Source organism: Grammomys surdaster, unplaced genomic scaffold (assembly GCF_004785775.1).
Source record: "Grammomys surdaster isolate TR1022 unplaced genomic scaffold, NIH_TR_1.0 165, whole genome shotgun sequence".
Classification (NCBI taxonomy): domain Eukaryota; kingdom Metazoa; phylum Chordata; class Mammalia; order Rodentia; family Muridae; genus Grammomys; species Grammomys surdaster.
This window is the reverse complement of record NW_021604613.1, coordinates 12249837-12269044: the sequence shown is the minus strand read 5'-3', so window position 1 is coordinate 12269044 and position 19208 is coordinate 12249837. Positions and strand designations below refer to the sequence as shown.

At 43.0% G+C, this 19208-nt stretch overlaps 1 protein-coding gene across 2 annotated transcripts; it reads right to left on the bottom strand.

Moving 5' to 3' along the window:
* Nucleotides 1-503: 503 nt before the first annotated feature.
* Nucleotides 504-15568, bottom strand: Bzw1 (basic leucine zipper and W2 domains 1). Of its 2 annotated transcripts, XM_028765748.1 has the most exons (12): nt 15455-15568; nt 14400-14473; nt 10602-10778; nt 8986-9080; nt 7730-7795; nt 6836-6971; nt 6449-6558; nt 6155-6325; nt 5104-5250; nt 4180-4318; nt 3572-3694; nt 504-2831 (listed from the first exon to the last, which is right to left on the bottom strand). In XM_028765748.1, the coding sequence occupies exons 2-12, from the start codon at nt 14461-14463 to the stop codon at nt 2800-2802; spliced, it is 1260 nt and encodes a 419-aa protein (XP_028621581.1). In that variant the 5' UTR covers nt 14464-14473; nt 15455-15568; the 3' UTR covers nt 504-2799. The 2 variants fall into 2 exon arrangements, with proteins under 2 accessions (XP_028621581.1, XP_028621582.1); XM_028765749.1 differs by lacking the exons at nt 14400-14473; nt 15455-15568 and having other exon boundaries at nt 9075-9080; nt 10602-10679.
* Nucleotides 15569-19208: the final 3640 nt, after the last annotated feature.

Sequence of the window (19208 nt, the reverse complement as noted above, 5' to 3'; positions counted from 1 at the left end):
TTCCAGTGAATTTATTTTACACATTAGAAGAAACCCAGATGATTCTATTCAAAGATAAATCTACAACCAAATCAAGAATCTGTTTCATGCTGGATGTAGTAAATGCACATTTAATCCCAGCACTGGGGAGGGAGAGGCAGAGTTCCAGACCAGCCAGAACCAGCCTCAAAGTTGCCTTTTTCTCCACTCATCTGCAAAGCCCTACAAAGCTCCCAAACCAAAGGGAAATCGTTTGCCTTGTGCCTATGGTGCGTAAGGTACAAACTGAATAGTGATTCATAGACCCTGAGGCCTAGACCCCCTAACTACACAGGTGGCAAAGGAAGGATGGGTCAAAGATGCAAAGCCTGAGTGACAGAATGAGTTCAAAGCTACCCCGAGCATCTTAATGGGACCATCTCAAAATGGCTTGGTGGTACAAGATTGAGTTCAAGACCCAGCATCTGAGGTGAGAGACATGACAAACTTTTACACTATGAAAAAGTAATAAACTATTAAAACGCTTTCTCAATGGTAAGTTTATTTTTATGGGATATAAAAAGTTTTTCATGTATAAAGCACAGACACAGTACATAGTGTATCTATATTAAAATTTATTGGGGTGCTATTAGGGGAGGCTTCTGGGGGGGGTTGGATAATGGAAAAAGCTTGAACACTGTTATACGTTAATCTCTTGGTCACATGCATTTCCACTCACCACCAATCGTATGCTGAGTAAAATAAGTGGCATTTTGGTATCTAGAAATTTTATAACAGTATTTCCAGGACAATAATCCCAGAGTATGGTGACATTTATCAGTTCTAAACACACAGTACAGTATCTAAGACATTAAAGGCCTTAGAAACTGACACCAAGTTAGGAACTCAATCAACAGTTACCCAATCATGATTCAGAGTACAATTTTAACATCTCTATTAGGAATTACAGATTGGAGGCCATAGGTTGGCATTTAAACTTAAAAATGAGAATTGCATAAATCCCTTTCTTTACATTGTACTCAGTAAACACTACTGTGTATAAGGGGGGGGAAGATCAATGATCAAAGATCATAATGTAGTTCTGAAGACTCCACACTCTTTCACTATACACAGTATATAATAAACAGGGTGCGTTTTGAAGGCAGTACATGCAAGGATCGGGTTGTAGAAATGGCAATGTAGTTTTAGCTACACTGGAATCTGTGAGGTGTTCAGTCTGCAAGTTCTAAGGACAAATTGTTACTAATGTTTATACAGTCGACATCTGAAAGCACAACATACAGCACACATTAGAAATCAATGGGACTTACAGGGGGAATAAAAAGACTGATCTATAAAACCTAAATGTAAGGATGGACTTTATTTAAAAAAAAATTTGGACTACAAATTACAAAGGGAAAGCAGATCACTACACAGAATCTAATGAAGACATTTGTCTGTGCATAAAACTTTATCAAAGTCATTCATTTTACAAATTCACCCCACCCACCAATGTTTTCCATATAATGCTCTTAAGGTTACTATACCTTTATTTCAAATTATATTACATGTTATTCTCTCAAGATAAACTTTAAATACCAAATTCTTGGCTTCTAAGAATGGCACCTTCAAAACAGGCAATTTCCACTCAAGTCTCTGGTGGCATTATTCTTACTATTTTCTTTTACCAATTAAAAAAATTAAAAAAAAAAACTTTCAAAATTTTCACTTTTAGCCCTTCCCAAAAATGTGGCTACATTTCCCCCTGCCAACTAACTATAAATGGATAGCAAAAAGAAAAGCAACGAAGGCAGCCACTAAAAATAAATGGATTAATCAACTGAAGTATTTGGCTCATGGCAATTAAAAAAAAAACATGGCAACTAGGGTGAGTTACTAGGTGCTTGAATATAGTAGAATGAGGCCAGGCCCAGGCAACTGAATGGTGGACTGTCCTTCACCATCACAACAGGAAATGGAGTTGTGCCGAGATCCTGCTATAACACACTCACCCAAACACTCCCAACAATCTTGTGGTTTAGTGACATTTCCTTGACTCACTCCTTGTGGGAACTCTTTCCTAACAGTCTAGCTGTGTCCTGGGGTAGAACATTTGTATGAGGAGTATCTATTTGTTCTACCTGGAAAGATGAAAATGAACCTAGAATTTTCTGGGAAAAGGCTCAGCTCCCTTCTTCCTACCTCTGCTATGTATAGTTCTCAAACTAAGTTTGCTCTCCATGGCTTTACTAAGGATGAAACCCAGAAATCAAACAACATCTGGGGTTAAAAATACAAGAATGCTCACATATAACCAACATCAGGATTCATGTTGTTACGGATTTGATCATCTACAGGATTTTCACTGATGAACAGGGCTCTGGACACACTAAGTTATCACACAAATCATTGCCTTTTGAGACTTTGGATACTTTTACAGTTTAATTTGCAAACAGAATCTTTTTGTAACAAATTATTTTTTAACCAAATCATATCTTGAAAACTGTTTATATAGAAAACCCAGGGAATAAAGTGAACTGCTCATTGCGGAAGGCCTTACATCACATTATTACAGTAGAAAATACAGGAGGTAGAAGGTAACTGAAAACCAATGCAACATCAGATTCAATTCTCCAGCTCCTGCAGCTCCTTACACATGGTTTCAGAAACCAAACCCAACATTTCCAGTAACCATAAAAACAGTTAAAACAAAAATCGCCATGAAAGCCCTTATATCATGCTTGATACAGGGAGGTAGGAAGATGTAAGAACCAGGACACATGAGACATGACATTTTATCTACAACTCCTGTTTGTTTTACTGAGGATGTTGTTTCAAAATTCAGTCACCTTCTTCAGCTTCAGACTCAGATTCTAGAAGAGAGGTTAAAAAATAGTCAAACATTTTGTTTCACGAAGCCATTTTCCAGTATTTGAAACTTTATCAATCATTTCAGAATTTGACTAATATCAAGTGAGAACAAGTACATATTTCTATATGTACTTTCTCGAAACTTTCAATTTCCCTAGTGTTTAGTGTAAGACCACAATAGAGCCAGCGAGACCAGTAAGTTACCTGCTGCCGTCTAACCTGAGCTTGTGATAAGGAGTTATAAGGAGAGTTGTTCTCCACGTATTTCATGGCACTAACACCCACCCACCCACACACACACAACACTAAATCACAATGATTAATGTCTAGCTTCCTCTTAATAGAGATGACCATAAGTAATAGAAACAACATACATAGGGGCTGGAGAGATGGCTCAGCAGTTAAGAGCACTGACTGCTCTTCCAGAGGTCCTGAGTTCAATTCCCAGCAACCACAGTGTGGCTCATAACCATCTGTAATGGGCTCCGATGTCCTCTTCTGGTGTGTCTGAAGAGAGCAAGTGTACTCACATACACAAAATAATTCTTACACACACACACACACACACACACACACACAGTAGCAACAGGAAGAAATCTGTGTGAAGATTAATCTGTGTCGCGTTCAAACCCATTTCCAGTAACTTACCTACACCTGGTGCCTACACCTGGTGATCCTAGCACCTGGGAGGCAATAAACCAAATGCCACCACCCAATTTCCATCAATTACACAAAGACTTACCCTCCTCAGCATTTTTGAGCCATTCTACAAACTTCTTCATTTGCTCAAGGAAGACACTTTTCCCCTTTGCAACATGTGCGTCTTTATACCACTTCAGAATGGGCTCTTCACTCAGGACCTCAGCTACAACAACAGTCATTTATATTAGCAAGTTTGAACATAACTGACCTACTGAACCACAGAAGGGGTACAAATGCCTACTCTGGCACTTGGATTGTTTTTCTGTGGGGGAAGGGTAGGGTAGGGAAAGGTAGGGTCTCATTTATGGATTTAACTTGTATTTACCTTGTGAACAAGGTTCACAGAATGTTCTAACAGCAATGTACCCAATTCTGTTGGGTGTGGGGAAACACACCCCTGAGCCCAGCATTATACTGGGGAGGTGGAGGCAGAGGCATGTGGATCTTTTGAGTTGCAGATCAACCTGGCTACAAGTCCCAGGCCAGTCAACACAATAGTGATAGGTAGACTCAAAACCAAACAGTAAAGCAGCTCTCAATTCAACCATAGATGATTTCACTTTGTGAATACAGGGAGCCCATGTACAGACCCTCCTTATTTATTTCCAGTATTTTTATAAACTTTCACAGAACTAAGGATTTAGTTACCTTTATAAAAAAGCACCACTATTTTCTGGAAGGCTTTCATGAAGTGAATGTTGTCATAGCAATACTCCTGAATCTTCAGTAACAGAGTCAGTTCAGACTGACCTTGAGTAGTGAAGGCAGCAAGTAGAGGGCTATATTGCTTTGAAAAGAAAAATGACTTACTCATTATAATAATCACCCATTACAACTTCCCACACTATAGATCATAACTCACCTTCACCACTGCCATCAACTCATGATGGAGCAGAAAAATTTAAGATCTACTTCAGTGGAGTAAAGAGAAAACTTCCCATTTTCGGACATTCCCTCAGCAGTATCAAATCAGACTTAAATTACTTTTAAACATGTTATTATTTCTAATTTATGACCCAAATAAAGCCTAATCAGCCTTAAAAGCATTAGTGACACTAAGTAATGTTGATTTACAGGCAGCTCATGCCCAGCACCACAATAACAAGAACCAAACTGGCTCCAAATGAAAACTGTCTGCCCACCGGCCTACACATTATAAAATCTCCAAAGTTAGTATCTCTGGATACCAATAAAACTTAAAATAAGCATATGAAATGGGCTAAACGAAGTCCAACTCTATAATCATCAATCCAGGCTCACTCTGAGAAAATTAGAGCAATGGTTCCCAACCTTGCTAATGCTGCAACCCTTTAATACAGTTCTGCGTAGTGTGCTGATCCCAAATCATAAAACTGTTTTTGTTGCTATTTCACAACTGTAATGTTGCTACTGTTATAAATCATAATGTAAGTACCTGTATTTTCTGATGATCTTAGAGGCAAATCCTATAATCCTGTGAAAGAGTCTTTCTACCACCAAAGGGATCACAACCCACAGGTTGAGAACCTTAGACAAATATCCACTCAGTCCACACACCCCACCTCAAGCATGATAGCTTCACAATCCCAATACCTTCAAGTGCTTGATGGCTTGTTCTGCTACAAGCTCCTCTTTTTTGTTCCACTCCACGGTGCTCATCACACTTGACCAGACTATCCCAATGACCACTGGTTCTGGGATGTTATTTTTTTTCATCTCCTCCTTGACATATAAAATTATCTGCAAAACAATCAATACTTAGTAACAGAACTTAGCTATATTTAATTCTTTAAACATCAAATCTAGACAGTTTACAAAAGCAAAAAATGCTTTTCCAACCCAGGATGGTGGGTACATAAATTTAACCCCAGCACTCCTGAGGCAAAGGCAGGTGGACCTGAGTTTGAGGCCACCCCAGTCTATAGAGTCCCAGGCCAGCCAGAGCTGTATAATGAGTCCAAGTCTGAAATAAGCAGGCAAGCAAGTAAGCCAACTAACCAACCTTTCCCTACTGGCAACAAACTTCACCAGCATCACATACAAACAAAATACCTTTGCCACAGGACAGAACCTTGAAATTCAACCTATTTTATGCACAAATTGGCTCTGGCAGGCGAGATGACTCAGCAAATAGATAAAGGAACCTGTAACTGAGCCTGACAACCTAAGACTGATTCTCCAGACCATGTGGTGGGAGATATGTGTACACAAGCCCACCCCTAAGTAAATGTAAAAACAATCTGCAATAACAAGAACCAAACTGGCTCCGAATGAAAACTGTCTGCCCACAGGCCTATACATTATAAAATCTCCAAGGTTATTATCTCTGGATACCAATAAAACTTAAAATAAGCATATGAAACGGGCTAAACGAAGTCTAACTCTATAATCATTAATCCAGGCTCACTCTGAGAAAATTCTGGGAGCTCTGAATGAACAAAACCATCTATGTGGGCATAAAAAGATGGCTTAAATGGGACTGGATAGCTCAGCAGTTAAGAAAACTGGCTGCTCTTCCAAGACCCAGTAACTACAGTTCCAAGGGGAACAAGCCCTCCTCTGACCTCCTCAGACATCAGGAGCGTACACACACGTGGTACATGTTCATGCATGGAGAAACAGACATATACATTAAAGTCCTTACGTCCTTGAATGGGTCACCGCGGGACATCTGCTCCTGAAGCTCCTTCTGGAGCTCCTTCCGTGCCCCAATGGTCTGCTGGTTGCGGACATACTCCGAAAGCTCTTTCAAGCCTGCCTCAGTGAAATACTTAGTGAAGTGTTCAACGCTTTGTTTATTGGCAGGGAATAACTCCTGAAAGAACAATTGGTTATGTAGTCTTTACACCAAATGAAGAAATAGGTTTCAGATTAAAAGACAAGGTGTTATCATTACATCATTGAACAAATTGGAAGGAATGGAAGGAAAGGCACAAACCATCAGTCTGTTGTCCATGCTGACTTTTCGAAGACTTGCAGCAACTGCATTGATGTCTTTTTCATTTATCCATGATTTAAAGAGCTTTACAGCAAAAGCTGCTGAAACTCCTATAAAACAAAGTTGCTTGTCTAACAGACATACGTTCCTCAGTTTCTCTCCAAAGCCACCCAAACCTTTCCTATGTCAATGAGACCATTTCACCCCAACTTCCCTATTTGGTCATTTGCTACTGTTGACAATTTATATGGTAACCTGCTATTCTGAATCCAAAGTAGTTACCACAAAAGGAACAAAGTTCCTCTCCACCTCCAAGCAGGCACTAAGATCCATAACCCACACAGAAACCGTGAACCACACATTTACAACAGTTCAAAAGCTGATTACCTTCTTTAACCAAATTCTCATTATAAAGGCTGTTAAGAATGGACGCATTAAGGGTTCCATTAGCCAGAAGGACCCCAGTCAACATGGCAAGCTTGTTCCTCTCCGACTCTGAAAATCCCTTTAGGAAGAGCAGTAACTGTAAAAGTAAACAGCTCGGGTTAAAGAGCACCTGCATTATTAGAATAGAGAAGCAGTAAAACAGTACATTCAGCTGCGGGCCAATCACTCACATTTCTATCTCTATCATAAGACTTCTTAACCTGATGATCTTGGGCCAATCTCTGTGTCTTGGTTTCATTATATATTAAATGTGAACAACAGGGTTGGAGAGATGGCTCAGCGGTTAAGAGCACGGTCTGCTCCTCCCAAGGTCCCGAGTTCAATTCCCAGCAACCATATGGAGGCTCACAACCATCTGTAATGGGATCTGATGCTCTCTTCTGGTGTGTCTGAAGACAGCTACAGTGCACTTACACAAAATAAATAATTAAAAAAAATGTGAACAATAAAACTTGCCCTTCAGAGTTTTTATTAATATTGAAAAGTTAGAACAAAGCCTGATATTTAATTTTGTCAGCCTTTCTGCTGCTCCATCAACCATTTATGAAATAGCTGGCAACAGGAATGGAACACAAGTGACTTCTTTAGCATCTTACGCTCTGATCCTTTACCATTCATCTTAGGAAGGGTCTCTAGATTTTTACTGCCATCTTTATTTTTTTAAACACAACACTAAGTGACAATGTGTAAGTTTCAAGCATTTCAGCAAAATAACTGCTATACTCCCCAAATGGTATTTCAATAAAAGTCTACTTAAATGTCTAACACTATGTCCGATCTGTGGCTGCTGGAGACTGAGAGGTGAGTACACGCCTACCCAACTTCCCCTCATACCTTTTTAACTTCATCTTCAAAACCTTTCTCCAGGTATTTGTAGCGCCTGATTAACTTGTTAAAAACCTAGAAGAAGATTCAAGTCATTCCTAGAACCGAAAAGGGCTCTATACTGTAAAATCTCATCACACACCAAAAATATAAACACTTCTTAGCAACTTTTATCACTATACCTAAGACTAGTTAAACAAGTAACAGTATGATCACAAAATACAACTATACTTTTTTTGAATACAACTATAGAACTAGACTCAGATACCAAATTTCAGGGTTAGATACATTAAATTCTTCACTTATGCCTACAACTAGTAAAAAAAAAAAAAAAAAAAAATAGAACCATGAAGCTGACTGGCAAAGTATTCAGTCAGCACTGGGAAGGCTGAGGCAAGAGGGTTGCTTAGTTCAAGCCCAGGGTGGGCTACAAAGCAAGTTCCAGGCCATCCTGGATCAATACATTCATTTTTTTTCTCCAAAATAAAGAGAATTGCTTAATACAACGATCACAACAGAAGACTAATGTTTTTGTTCATCTTATTTTTAGACATAGCTTCTCTATAAATAATAGCCCAAGTCTATCTCAAATCCTCTAGCCTCTGTCTCCTGAGTGTGGCGTTACAGGCATGAATTACCATGTCCAGCTTAGTATCTTTGTGTGGAGGTGGAGTGGCAACTCAAACAGGCTCTAAAGCAGTTTAGGCTTGCAGTGAACACACATATACCCTAGGATGACCCTGAATTTCTGATCCTCCTGCCTCAAATTTCCAATGGGATTATAGTCATGTGCTACCTAACCCGGCTCACTGGACACAAATCTAGGGACTAGAGAGTTGACTACCCAGTAGTCAACAGGGCAGTTAACAGGAGTTTGATTCCCAGGAGTAACAAGTGCCCACTACTATGAACTCAGAGGGTCTGATGCCTTTAGGCTTTTGAGGACACCTGTACTCACATGTACATACCCATAATTTTAAACAAACAAACAAACAAACAAACAAACAATTCCCCCCCCCCCCGAGAAAGAGCAAAGGCTGGGCATGCTGAGGCAGGCAGAGAGAAACCTCATGTCAAAATACAAATAAACCCACACAACCCAAACCGCAGCGAATCTACTCCTGAACACGACATTTCTAATCTACCATATTTTATCAAGACCTACACCCTTAAAACTTAAAATCAAATAGAACTTCCACCTGCAACCTTTAAAAAGCAGAACATCCCTCAGATGCTGCCCATATATGGCAGGCAGTTTGGCTTACCTGAGCGAATGCTTGCATGGTCTCTAGGTCTTCCTGTGCTGCAAACACACAGACTTCTGTGCGCATCATGTCATCTGCCAGTGTACCACCTGGGGCTAAAAGAATCAGATGGCTCATTATGTACAAATAAGTGAAAAATTTACACAGCAATCAAACAAGCACCCCTACCCAAAGAGCACAAAGGTGTTTGCTGCCAGGTCTCTCACTCACTCTACGAGTTGTGAACCACATTTATTTAGTATACATGTCCACATACATATATGCACAAAATAAAGGTAACCATCTTTAGTAAAAGACGAATCAACAGCGCCGAATAGGCTAAGTGGAGATGTTCAGATCCAGTTTTGGACATATATAACTTTCTACACAGAAAGTAAAAATTTCAATTTCCAAGAAGGTTGCACTGTACCATCAGTTCCTATTATTTTAAAAAAAGATCTTGCTCTTAGCCCAGGCTGTCCTAGAACCTGTGATCCTCCAGAATACTGAGATCAGAGGTATGCATATACCACCACAACTGACTCAAAACCCTATTATTCATATTATAACAATCATAACAATTGAGAAAGGCAGCTAAGACAAAGAGAAATTCACAAGTCAACGCTAGCCTGGACTATATCCAAGTGAAACCCTATTTTTTTTTAAAGACAGAGTTTCTCTGTGTAGCCCTAGCTGTCCTAAAACTCAGAAATCCGCCTGCCACCACTGCCCAGCGAAACCCTATCTTAAAAAAAAAAAAAAAGGCTGCTAAGAATTCTCCTCTCGGGCTGGAGAGATGGCTCAGCGGTTAAGAGCACTGACTGCTCTTCCAGAGGTCCTGAGTTCAATTCCCAGCAACCACATGGCAGCGTACAACGATCTATAATGGAATCTGATGCCCTCTTCTGGTATGTCTGAAGACAACTACAGTGAACTCATAAATAAAATAATTTTTTTGTTTTTTTTTTTTTTTTTTGAGACAGGGTTTCTCTGTGTAGCCCTGGCTGTCCTGGAACTCACTCTGTAGACCAGGCTGGCCTCGAACTCAGAAATCTGCCTGCCTCTGCCTCCCAAGTTCTGGGATTAAAGCCGTGCGCCACCACCGCCCGGCCAAAATAAATTTTTAAAAAGAACAAAAAAGAAAAAAAAAAAAAAGAATTCCTTTAGTTAAATACTTAAAAAATTTGAAGGTCTGAGGGTCTTGAGAGATGGCTCAGTGGTTAGGAGCACTGGGTTCAATCTCTAGCACCCATATGGTAGCTAACAACTGTCTATAACTCCACTTCCAGGGCACCTGATGCATCCATGGGAACTGACACTCCAAACAGAAATACATGCAGGAAAAACGCTAAACAACATAAAACCAAAATAAATACATTTTTAAAAGTTTGCTGAAGCCAGGTTGTTAGCTCATATTTGTGATCCTAGCATTTGGGTTGTTGCCAAGGTGGAAAAACTGGGACAGAGTTCAACCTATCTCATAATCTCCAACCCCTAGTTTCCAGAGAGGATAACCAACACAATTAAATCTCATTCCTCTTGTTGAGTCTGTCAGAAGCTCACATTCTGGTCTCTCTATTACCTCTGTATATCACACCTCCCTAAATCAGGCCCACAAGCCCCAGATACTTACTTACCCAGCATTCCGCCGGCCACCAGAATGTCAAAGAGTGTTTCTGCATAGCGGCGGTAGTCAAGTTTTGCTCCAGAAGCATCAAGAAACTTAGCTACTGCTTCCAAATCAGTACCAGTTTCAGTTAAGCCTTGAATAATACAGTCTTGAAACTGAGTAGGGTCAAACCTCTCTTTTTCATCTGGAGAGAGAAAAAAAAATTAGTTTCAAGAAGCTTATCAAAAGTAGCACAGGACTGATTGATGTCTCAGAGGTTAAGAGCACTGGCTGCTCTTCCAGAGGTCCTGAGTTCAATTCCCAGCAACCACATGGTGGGTTACAACCATCTGTAATGAGATCTGGTGCCCTCTTCTGGTATGCAGGCAGAACACTACATAATAAATAAAGCGTAAACTAAAAAAACAAAAACAAAAACAAAAAAAACCAAAAACACAAACTGGCAAATAGGATAAGTTAATCAAATTACTGAGTTCCATTTAATTCAGTAGCTGGAAAAAGTGAAGTTTAAGTACCCAAGACTCAGAATAAGTATGACAGGAGAAAGATTAAACACACTCAAGTGTGCCCTGCAAGATGACTACATGGCTGCTCCACTTTGCAAACTCAATGTGCTAAGATTTCCTGCTCCCACTGCCACCAGACTGCTCTAATGAACCTATACTAGCCATAGTGGCACAAGCCTTTAACCCCACCATAGAAAGGCAGATGCAGGTGGATCTGAATTCCAGAGCCTGGTCTACATAGCAAATCCTGTCTCAAAGCAAATAAAAACAAAACTATTTGACATTATACCAGGTATACTATATTCCTCTGAAAATTTGCACACTTAAATTCCCCACTGCCTTTCTTTCTTTCTTTTTTTTCTGAGACAGGGTTACAGGCATCTTCCTAGCCTTGGACTGATTTTAGAATCCAATCTGGCTGGAGAGATGGCTCGGCGACTGCTCTTCCAGAGGTCCTGAATTCAATTCCCAGCAACCACATGGTGGCTCACAACCATCTGTAATGGGATTTGATGCCCTCTTCTGGTGTGTCTGAAGACAGTGACAGTGTACTTATATACATAAAATAAATAAATCTTAAAAAAAAAAAAAGAAAGAAAAAGAATCCCGTCTGGTATATGCTGTATCAGTACTACTGGGCTACAGTCTAGCCTGGCCCTATTAGGTTGATACAGAGTATCTTCCTAACTTGTATCCATCTTAAGACAATGTCTCACTGAACCTAGAGGGCACTCTGACTAGACTGCTTGGCCAGCAGGTTCCAGGGATCTCCTGTCTTTGCCTCACCCATGCTTGAGTCACAGGCACCAGTTGGCTGGCTTGATGTGGATACCAGGGATCAAAGGCAGTTCTTCATGCTTATAGGCAAGCACCTAGCCACCTCTTCAGTCCCTTTCTGTTTTTGAGACAGGGTCTCATTTACTCTATATAGGTAGCCTAAAACAAACCTTCAATTTGAGATCCTTCACTTTCCACACCTTAGGCTTTAGAAATAAAATTCTAAAGCTTTATACATGTCAAACAAGCACTCTACTGAACTATAGACCCCCAGCCCTGTTTTGTTTTGTTTTTCTTTCTTTTGGCTTTTCTAGACAGGGTTCTGGAAATCACTACGTAGAACAGGCCAGTCTTGAACTCAGAGATCCTGCCTTTGCCTCCTGGGTCCTGGGATTAAAGGTGTGTGCCACCACTGCCTGGCTGTTGTTTTGTTTTTGAGACAAGGTTTTGCTTTGTAATTGTATGTATGGCCACACTACTCTTCAGGTTTCAGGGGATCTTTCCCCTTTCCTTTCACATGTCTGTAACACTTTAGCTTTTCCTTTAATCCTATACTCTGTGGGCAGAGATAGGAGGATCTGTGAGCCTGAGCCCAGGCTTGTCTACATATTTAGTTCCTGGACAGTCAGGGCTATGTAGACACTCTGCTTCAAAACAAAACTCACCTGGCTGAAATCATGATTTCCATTATATCCTGTGTATCTGTGTAACTACTCACTTTCTTCTTTTAAATAGTAAACACCTACATGGGTATGCCTGGAGCCTGAGGAAACCAGAAGAGGGCACTACCCCCTGGAACTGGAGTTACAGAAAGATGGAAGCTGACTGATATGGGTGCTAGGAGTCAATCCAGATCATCTACAGGAGGAGCAAGGCTGAAACCAGCCATTTTCCATATTCTCTTTCAAAATAACATGTATCCCATAAAGTTATTTTGAGTACTAAATAATGCAAAGCAGAAAGCACTTAGCCTCTACTGAATTATCAGACCCCACATGCTCTAGGCAGGTGCTTTTTGTTTACTGGTGGTCCTCAGATGAAGCCAGGGCATCATACACACTAGGGAAATACTCTGCCACTGACAAGCACCTCCAGCTTTTCCATGTCTTAACCTGCCAATTTAGGACAAATGATTATCAATTTTCACATTTGTCAGCTAAGATTAGACGATTCCTTGTTTCTTTTTGCACACTATGAGAGTGAAAATTATTTTTTCCAAGATTCTCTACGTTTCACTAAAAGTCCTGTTTTCAAAACTCCTTTAGCTCCAGGCAACCATGGATGATTATACCAAGAACCAGGCCATACGTGATACTTTCTTGTTATTGGTGGAAGCACTTAAAACCAGGGATTTTTTTGCCAGGTGGTGGTGGCGCATGCCTTTAATCCCAGAACTTGGGAGGCACAGGCAGGCAGATTTCTGAGTTCGAGAGTTCAAGGCTAGCCTGGTCTACAGAGTGAGTTCCAGGACAGCCAGGGCTACACAGAGAAACCCTGTCTCGAAAAACCACAAAATCTACTGGCTAAATCTATACCTACAAAGACTGGAATAGCACACTTTGGTCTCACCACCAGGGGGGACAGACTATGGGAAATATACAAAGATGCTGTCATATACGTGTCAAACTTTCTATGAAAGGTAGGAAACCAGAACACCTTAACACCAGTAGTTAACCCATTCTCCATTTCCTCACAACTACTCAACATGTTAATGTGTGCTTCATCTTTTTGAGGCAGCTCGGTGTGTAGCCCTACCTGGCCTGGAATTCACTAAGTAGACCTCCATTTACTGGCCTCTCCACTGTTAGAATTAAAGATGTATGCCACCATGCCTGGCCAATGTGTATTTTCAAAGAACACCATTTAAACTTTCGTTCTTTCGGTTGGCTTTCTAAAGACAGGGTGTTTCTTTGTGTAGTCCTGGCTGTCCTGGAACTCAGAGATCTGCCAGCCTGACAGAGTCCTAGGTCCAATCCCCATGATTGTATTGCCAGTAGGAGCTCATGCCTTTAATTCTAGCATTTGGAGGCCATCCTGAGCTACAATCTAAGACTACTAAACCTTAAAAAAAGTAAATAAATAAAAATTAATGTGAATCCCATTCTATAATTCTGTAAGGTAAAATCTGATTTTTTTCCTTCCACACATTTTTTCCAAGACCTAGACCATGTTAGACACTCTTATTATAAATGAGTCCCTTTCACATATCTCCACAAAGTCTAGGTGAAATTAGGGATTTTAGGAGTGTCTCTCTTTCTTTTAGCCTTCTTTGTTCAAATTCTTCTTAAAACTATAAGGTTAAAGTCACAGCTTATAGCCACTAGTTTCACCACTAAAAAAAAAAAAAATGAAAGTCTGAGAAAGCAATAGAAACACTAAAGGAGCAGTTAATCTAAAACAATTGTTAAATAAAAACTCAAGTTTCTGTTATTTTCTCATGAGGGGTTTAGTAACATGCAGCTGACTGTGAGAGAAACCAAGATACATATCTAAAAGACTAAAGGAGAGTTACAAAAATTTACCTCTTTTTCTGGTTTTAAAACGCTGGCCTGATAGCGTTGGTTTTTGCTGCTTTTGATTATTCATAAAAGACACCCTAGAAAAAAGGGAAAGAAGGTCTTAAAAACATCGGAGCCAGGAATATTAACTTCTGAAACAAAGTATCAAACGTCAAGTCAAAATTACAACTAAAGCAAACCCAGGACACTTTCAGTTAACAGGCAACAGAGCTGGTGCAGGTGATTTTTCCTGTACAAGAACCCCGATGGACGTGCTAGAACTACACCTTGAGATGGCACTTTAGTATCGCCCTGTCTGGAGGCAAATGACCTATCACAAACCTAATTGCCCAGTCTCTTCTACACTGCTCTTTGCATCTCCCACTTTTCCTAAGTCACCCGAACTTAAGAGGACTGCCGCCGTCACGAGCTATCTGTCAAAGCTCCTGAACAGCATCAGCGCTGCCCTCACTCCAAAGTGGCGCCTAAAGCCGCAGAGACCGCCTGCACCCTTCCAAGATGCAAAAACTGAGAGCTGGCCGCAAGCGCTACAGCCCAAGCCGCCTCCTCCCCGGGCACGTGTCTTCACATCCACTCCCTTTCCCGTGCCTCCCGCCTCGCAGGGCTCGGGCGGCGGGCCCCGGAGCGCCGTGGGCCCTTCTCCACCGACCCTGTCGCCTGCGGTGGTGGCCGCCGCGCCGAGCGGACCACAGGCGCCGAGGCGCTGCGCGCCGGGGCCCCCGCCGCCCCGTACATCCGCCCGCCCTCCCGCGAAAGCAGCGGCGGAGGCGGCGGCCGCGGCGGTGGTGGCCGCGGCTGCGCCCCGCCCGCCGAACCCCCCACGCGTACATCACCCAACAGAGGCCGCGGCGGCTTTGTTACCCAGGCCGGCCGGGGCGCACACGGGGCGCGCCGCCACCCCGGCGCCCCGCGGCCTCGCCCGCCCTCCAGAGCGGCGGTCCCGGCCACGGATCCAGGCCCCGGGTCCCGCCGGCCCCTCCGAACCGCGCCGCCACCCTCGCCCTCCGCCAGGCCACGGCGCGCCGCTGTCGCCCGGCGCTGCGCCGCGCTGGCCTCACCGAATTTAAGGCGAAGAGAAAAGAGCCAGAAATCCCCGAGCTGGCGGCAACTGCGGCGCTGTCTCCTCTGCGACCGGAACTAACGCGAGCAGGAGGAGAGGAAGAGGCGCCACCCCCGCCCCGGTGGCCTGCTATCGCGAGATTTCTACCCTGCACCAGTTCGCACTCTCCCCGCCGGGCCCGCGGGGTAGCAGCTCGGGGGCACCGGCGACCCAGCGGGTGGTAGGCGTCTTTATCCCGCTTTAAAGCCCCAGGCTGCCGGGTTCTTGTAGCAGGGTAGCCCGTCTCCCTTCCTCCGCCGCATCGTCCGGTCTCCCCCTCCTCGGGGTGCGGATGGAAGGGGGAAGCGGCCCCTCGGTGGCCGCGAGTTGGACCAGTCCGCCCCGTCCCAGCCCAGACCCCTCCTCCGGAAGCCGGAGCCCGGAGTTTGGGGGCAGTGGGCGGCGTGCTCGGATGCCGGGGCCGCCGTAGGGTGCTGCTGGGGACCCGGCTGCAGCCAGGCCTCCTTGCTCTGCGTTGTAGCGGGCCGAGGGCTAGTCTGACCTCCGCCTGTCACCACGCCTTGCAGGTGGTGCTTGTCCCCTGACTGCGGTGGACTGGGAACTGGTTAAAAACAGGTTTCGAGGCTCCCACCAGCAGGGTTTATTTATAATTGGTTCTGGTGCAGGACCCAAAAATGTGCCTTTATCACAAAGTCTCCTAGATAAGGACCTTCAGAAGGTGTATTTTCCCGGACAACAGATAAAACTACCCGCATCCGGTTTGTGCCCTTTTCATCTGCCAACCCCTGACATCGGGATTTGTCCTTAAAATCCCTTTCCCTGTCCCAACTTCTCTTTTTTACCGTACATTAATCGCCTCCTAGTGCTCTGACCGCTGCTTTTACCTACCACCTTGGACGGAAAATGATGTTTTAGAGGTGTTCCCTGAAGTAGGAAAATCCAGCCTTCGTCTTCACCCTCCTTGCTTTGTGATACTTAGTGTGTCCCAAGTCTCCCTAGAATCTTACTCTGGGCATTTGGGTTTCTCAATAAATATAGTCTTTGTATTTCTGCCATCCACCGTCTCTGTATTCAAACCTTTAATCTTTCTTACTGACATGGAAGACGCCTCTGTTTACTGGGATTTAACATGTACTGTATTTGGAGTTTCAGATTTGCATCTAAGGCATTAAAGCTGCCGTTTGTTGGATCTAGGCTTTATTCTTTTCCATTCAAGTTGGTAGGTAAAGGCAGCGGTCAGCACACTGAAGGAACAGCGGTGGGAAGATAGCCAAGCCGCAAGAGCCTGACTTCTTGGAGGTACTACTGCAGGTGGCCAATAGGACTGAACTTTGGTGGGGCCTAGGAAGGCCCTGGAGCATAGTGGGAAACAATGGGAGTCTTATCCTCTAACTCTGAGTCATCTCTGGCATTTCTCTTGGAAGTCTCATTTCATACTCTGCATGGTAGACTATCATGTCCCCCACATTATGTTTGTTTCTGATTTGTTAAAGGTACAATATTAAAAAGCCATGTTTGTGTAGTATGTACGTAGCAGACATTCTCCTAAGCACTTAACTGCATTGAGTCCTTGAAACTGCCTCTGACCTTGACACTCTTGTTAGTCTAGTTGGGAAAAGGCAGCATGCAGGTCAGTTAACTTGCCAGTGACTGGAACCCAGCGGCCTGGCTCCACTATTAAACTTCCAGGTCGAACGCTGAGCTGAGCTAGAGAGACAGACAGCGGTGAGATAGACGGCCAGGCTCATTACTCATACAGCTCTCCTCTGCCTTTGCTGTTTGCTACAGTTCCCAATTCTGTCTCCTTTCCAGTACAGTCCTGATTTACACCCTGTCTTTCTATTTTTGAGACCGGGTCTTGCTATGTAGCCCAGGCTGGCCTTGCCCTGGCAATCTTGTATCAGCTTCCCAGATGCTGGGATTAGAGACATCAGTCAGCAAGCCCAGTTGATTTGGATTTCTGTTCCAGTAACTAAATGAGGCTTCTTTGTTGCACTGTGTCTTTACATTTCCAGGGTGATCTTTCTAAATGTAGCTCAGGTCTTTCTCATCAGTGTCTAAATTCCTTGGTTTTCATGGAAGACCACATGAACCCCTTCTTATACCAGTGGTGGCTTTATGGCATCCAGTAAAGAGTCAGGACCTTAAAACATGGCCTGGGAGATGACTCTGTGTAAAATGTTTGCCACACAGTATGAGAACTCAAGTTCTGACTCTCAAAACCCACATAAAAGCTACGTGTTCATGGCAGCCCACCTGTAATCCTAGCACATGGGAAGTGGAGGAAGAGTAACTGGCCAGGCAAGCCATCTATTTAAGCTCCATGTGTGGTACACGCTTTTACTCCCAGCACCCAGGAGACAGAGGCAGTGGTAGTCTGTGAGGTCCAGGGCAGCCTGATCTACATAGTGAGTTTCAAGTCCGAATTAGACAATAATACTTTGTCCCCTATCAATTTGTACATGTGCAAATTCTGATGCATATTCTTGGATGGGAAGGGGTTGAATTTACTAGGGATAATATTGCAGCCTGTTTTATAACTTCAGCAGCATCTGTAGGGTTAGATGTGGTAGGCTGATGGTATTGTTTATTATGGTAGAAAATCTTCCTGACATTGCCATCCTTCAGTCAGGCAGGACATATTGTGTCTTCCCTCTTGCTTTGTTAGGCTTACCTTAGCTACTACCTTCCCATCCCTCCCCCATCAGGTATACCTTCCTTAATAGCTACATCTAATGTGAATACATTCCTTTTTAAAACTTCTTTTGAAAGTTGTACTTCCTTTTTGTTGTTTAAGCTATGTGTGCAATGGACTTTTTCTCCTAAACTGACAGTTTCAAGAGCAATATCTGATTCTTAATCATTTAGGTACTGCCTCAGTGGATAGCAGGCAGGCACAGAATCTGTAAAAACAGTACATTTATTACAACCACAGAGGAGAAAGAAGATAACAAAGAAGTTTAAGGGGAGCTAGTTTTCTCATAGGAAAACTTGAAAACAGATGTTTAAAGAAATACCTAGGGCTGGTGCAATGCTCATCTGGTAAAGGCTCTTGCTACCAAGGCTGACCTGACCGCTGTGCCAAGAACCAAGGAAGCACCCATGGTTTTCTGACCTCTGAATGCACACTGGCCAGTGTATGTCCACACACAAATGCTCCAAATGACAAAAACAGGACAGTGTAAAAAAAACCAGTAACGCTTAACCTTGCCTACTCCTGCATAAAGTAATGAAGTTTCTGGCAAAATATTAGCCACATTCATGCCTGTATCTTAGTAGGAAGCTTAGGGACAATTTTATTAGTGACAAACAACAGAACAACAGCCACTATAAGGAGGAAAGACAGAGAGGGAGGGAGGGAGGGCGCCCCCATGCCTTTTTGAGTGGAGCCAACATGTTGAGCAGTGGAGACTGGCAAGCAGCTGCAGGTTAGCAAGTAGCTACATTGTAAAATGGAATGGCTTCAGAGAAGTGACGGGAAAGCCTGCGTAGGCTTTGGCCAGTGCTCTAAAGAAAGAAAAGTTACACATTCTGACTTGGAACTCAGGAAAGCAAGCTGACTTAGAGTTACACAGTAGTGGTTCTTTAAGCGGGACTTCTGGGAAGGAAAAGGCACCATCTCATTAAGATAATTGTATCTCCCATCTCTTCAATATGGCTGCCTTCCTGAGGAATAGTTCAGGTGATTGACAGACCCAACTGGATTAACACTTTTTTGTTTGTTTGGTTGCTTGTTTCTTTTTTCTTTTTTT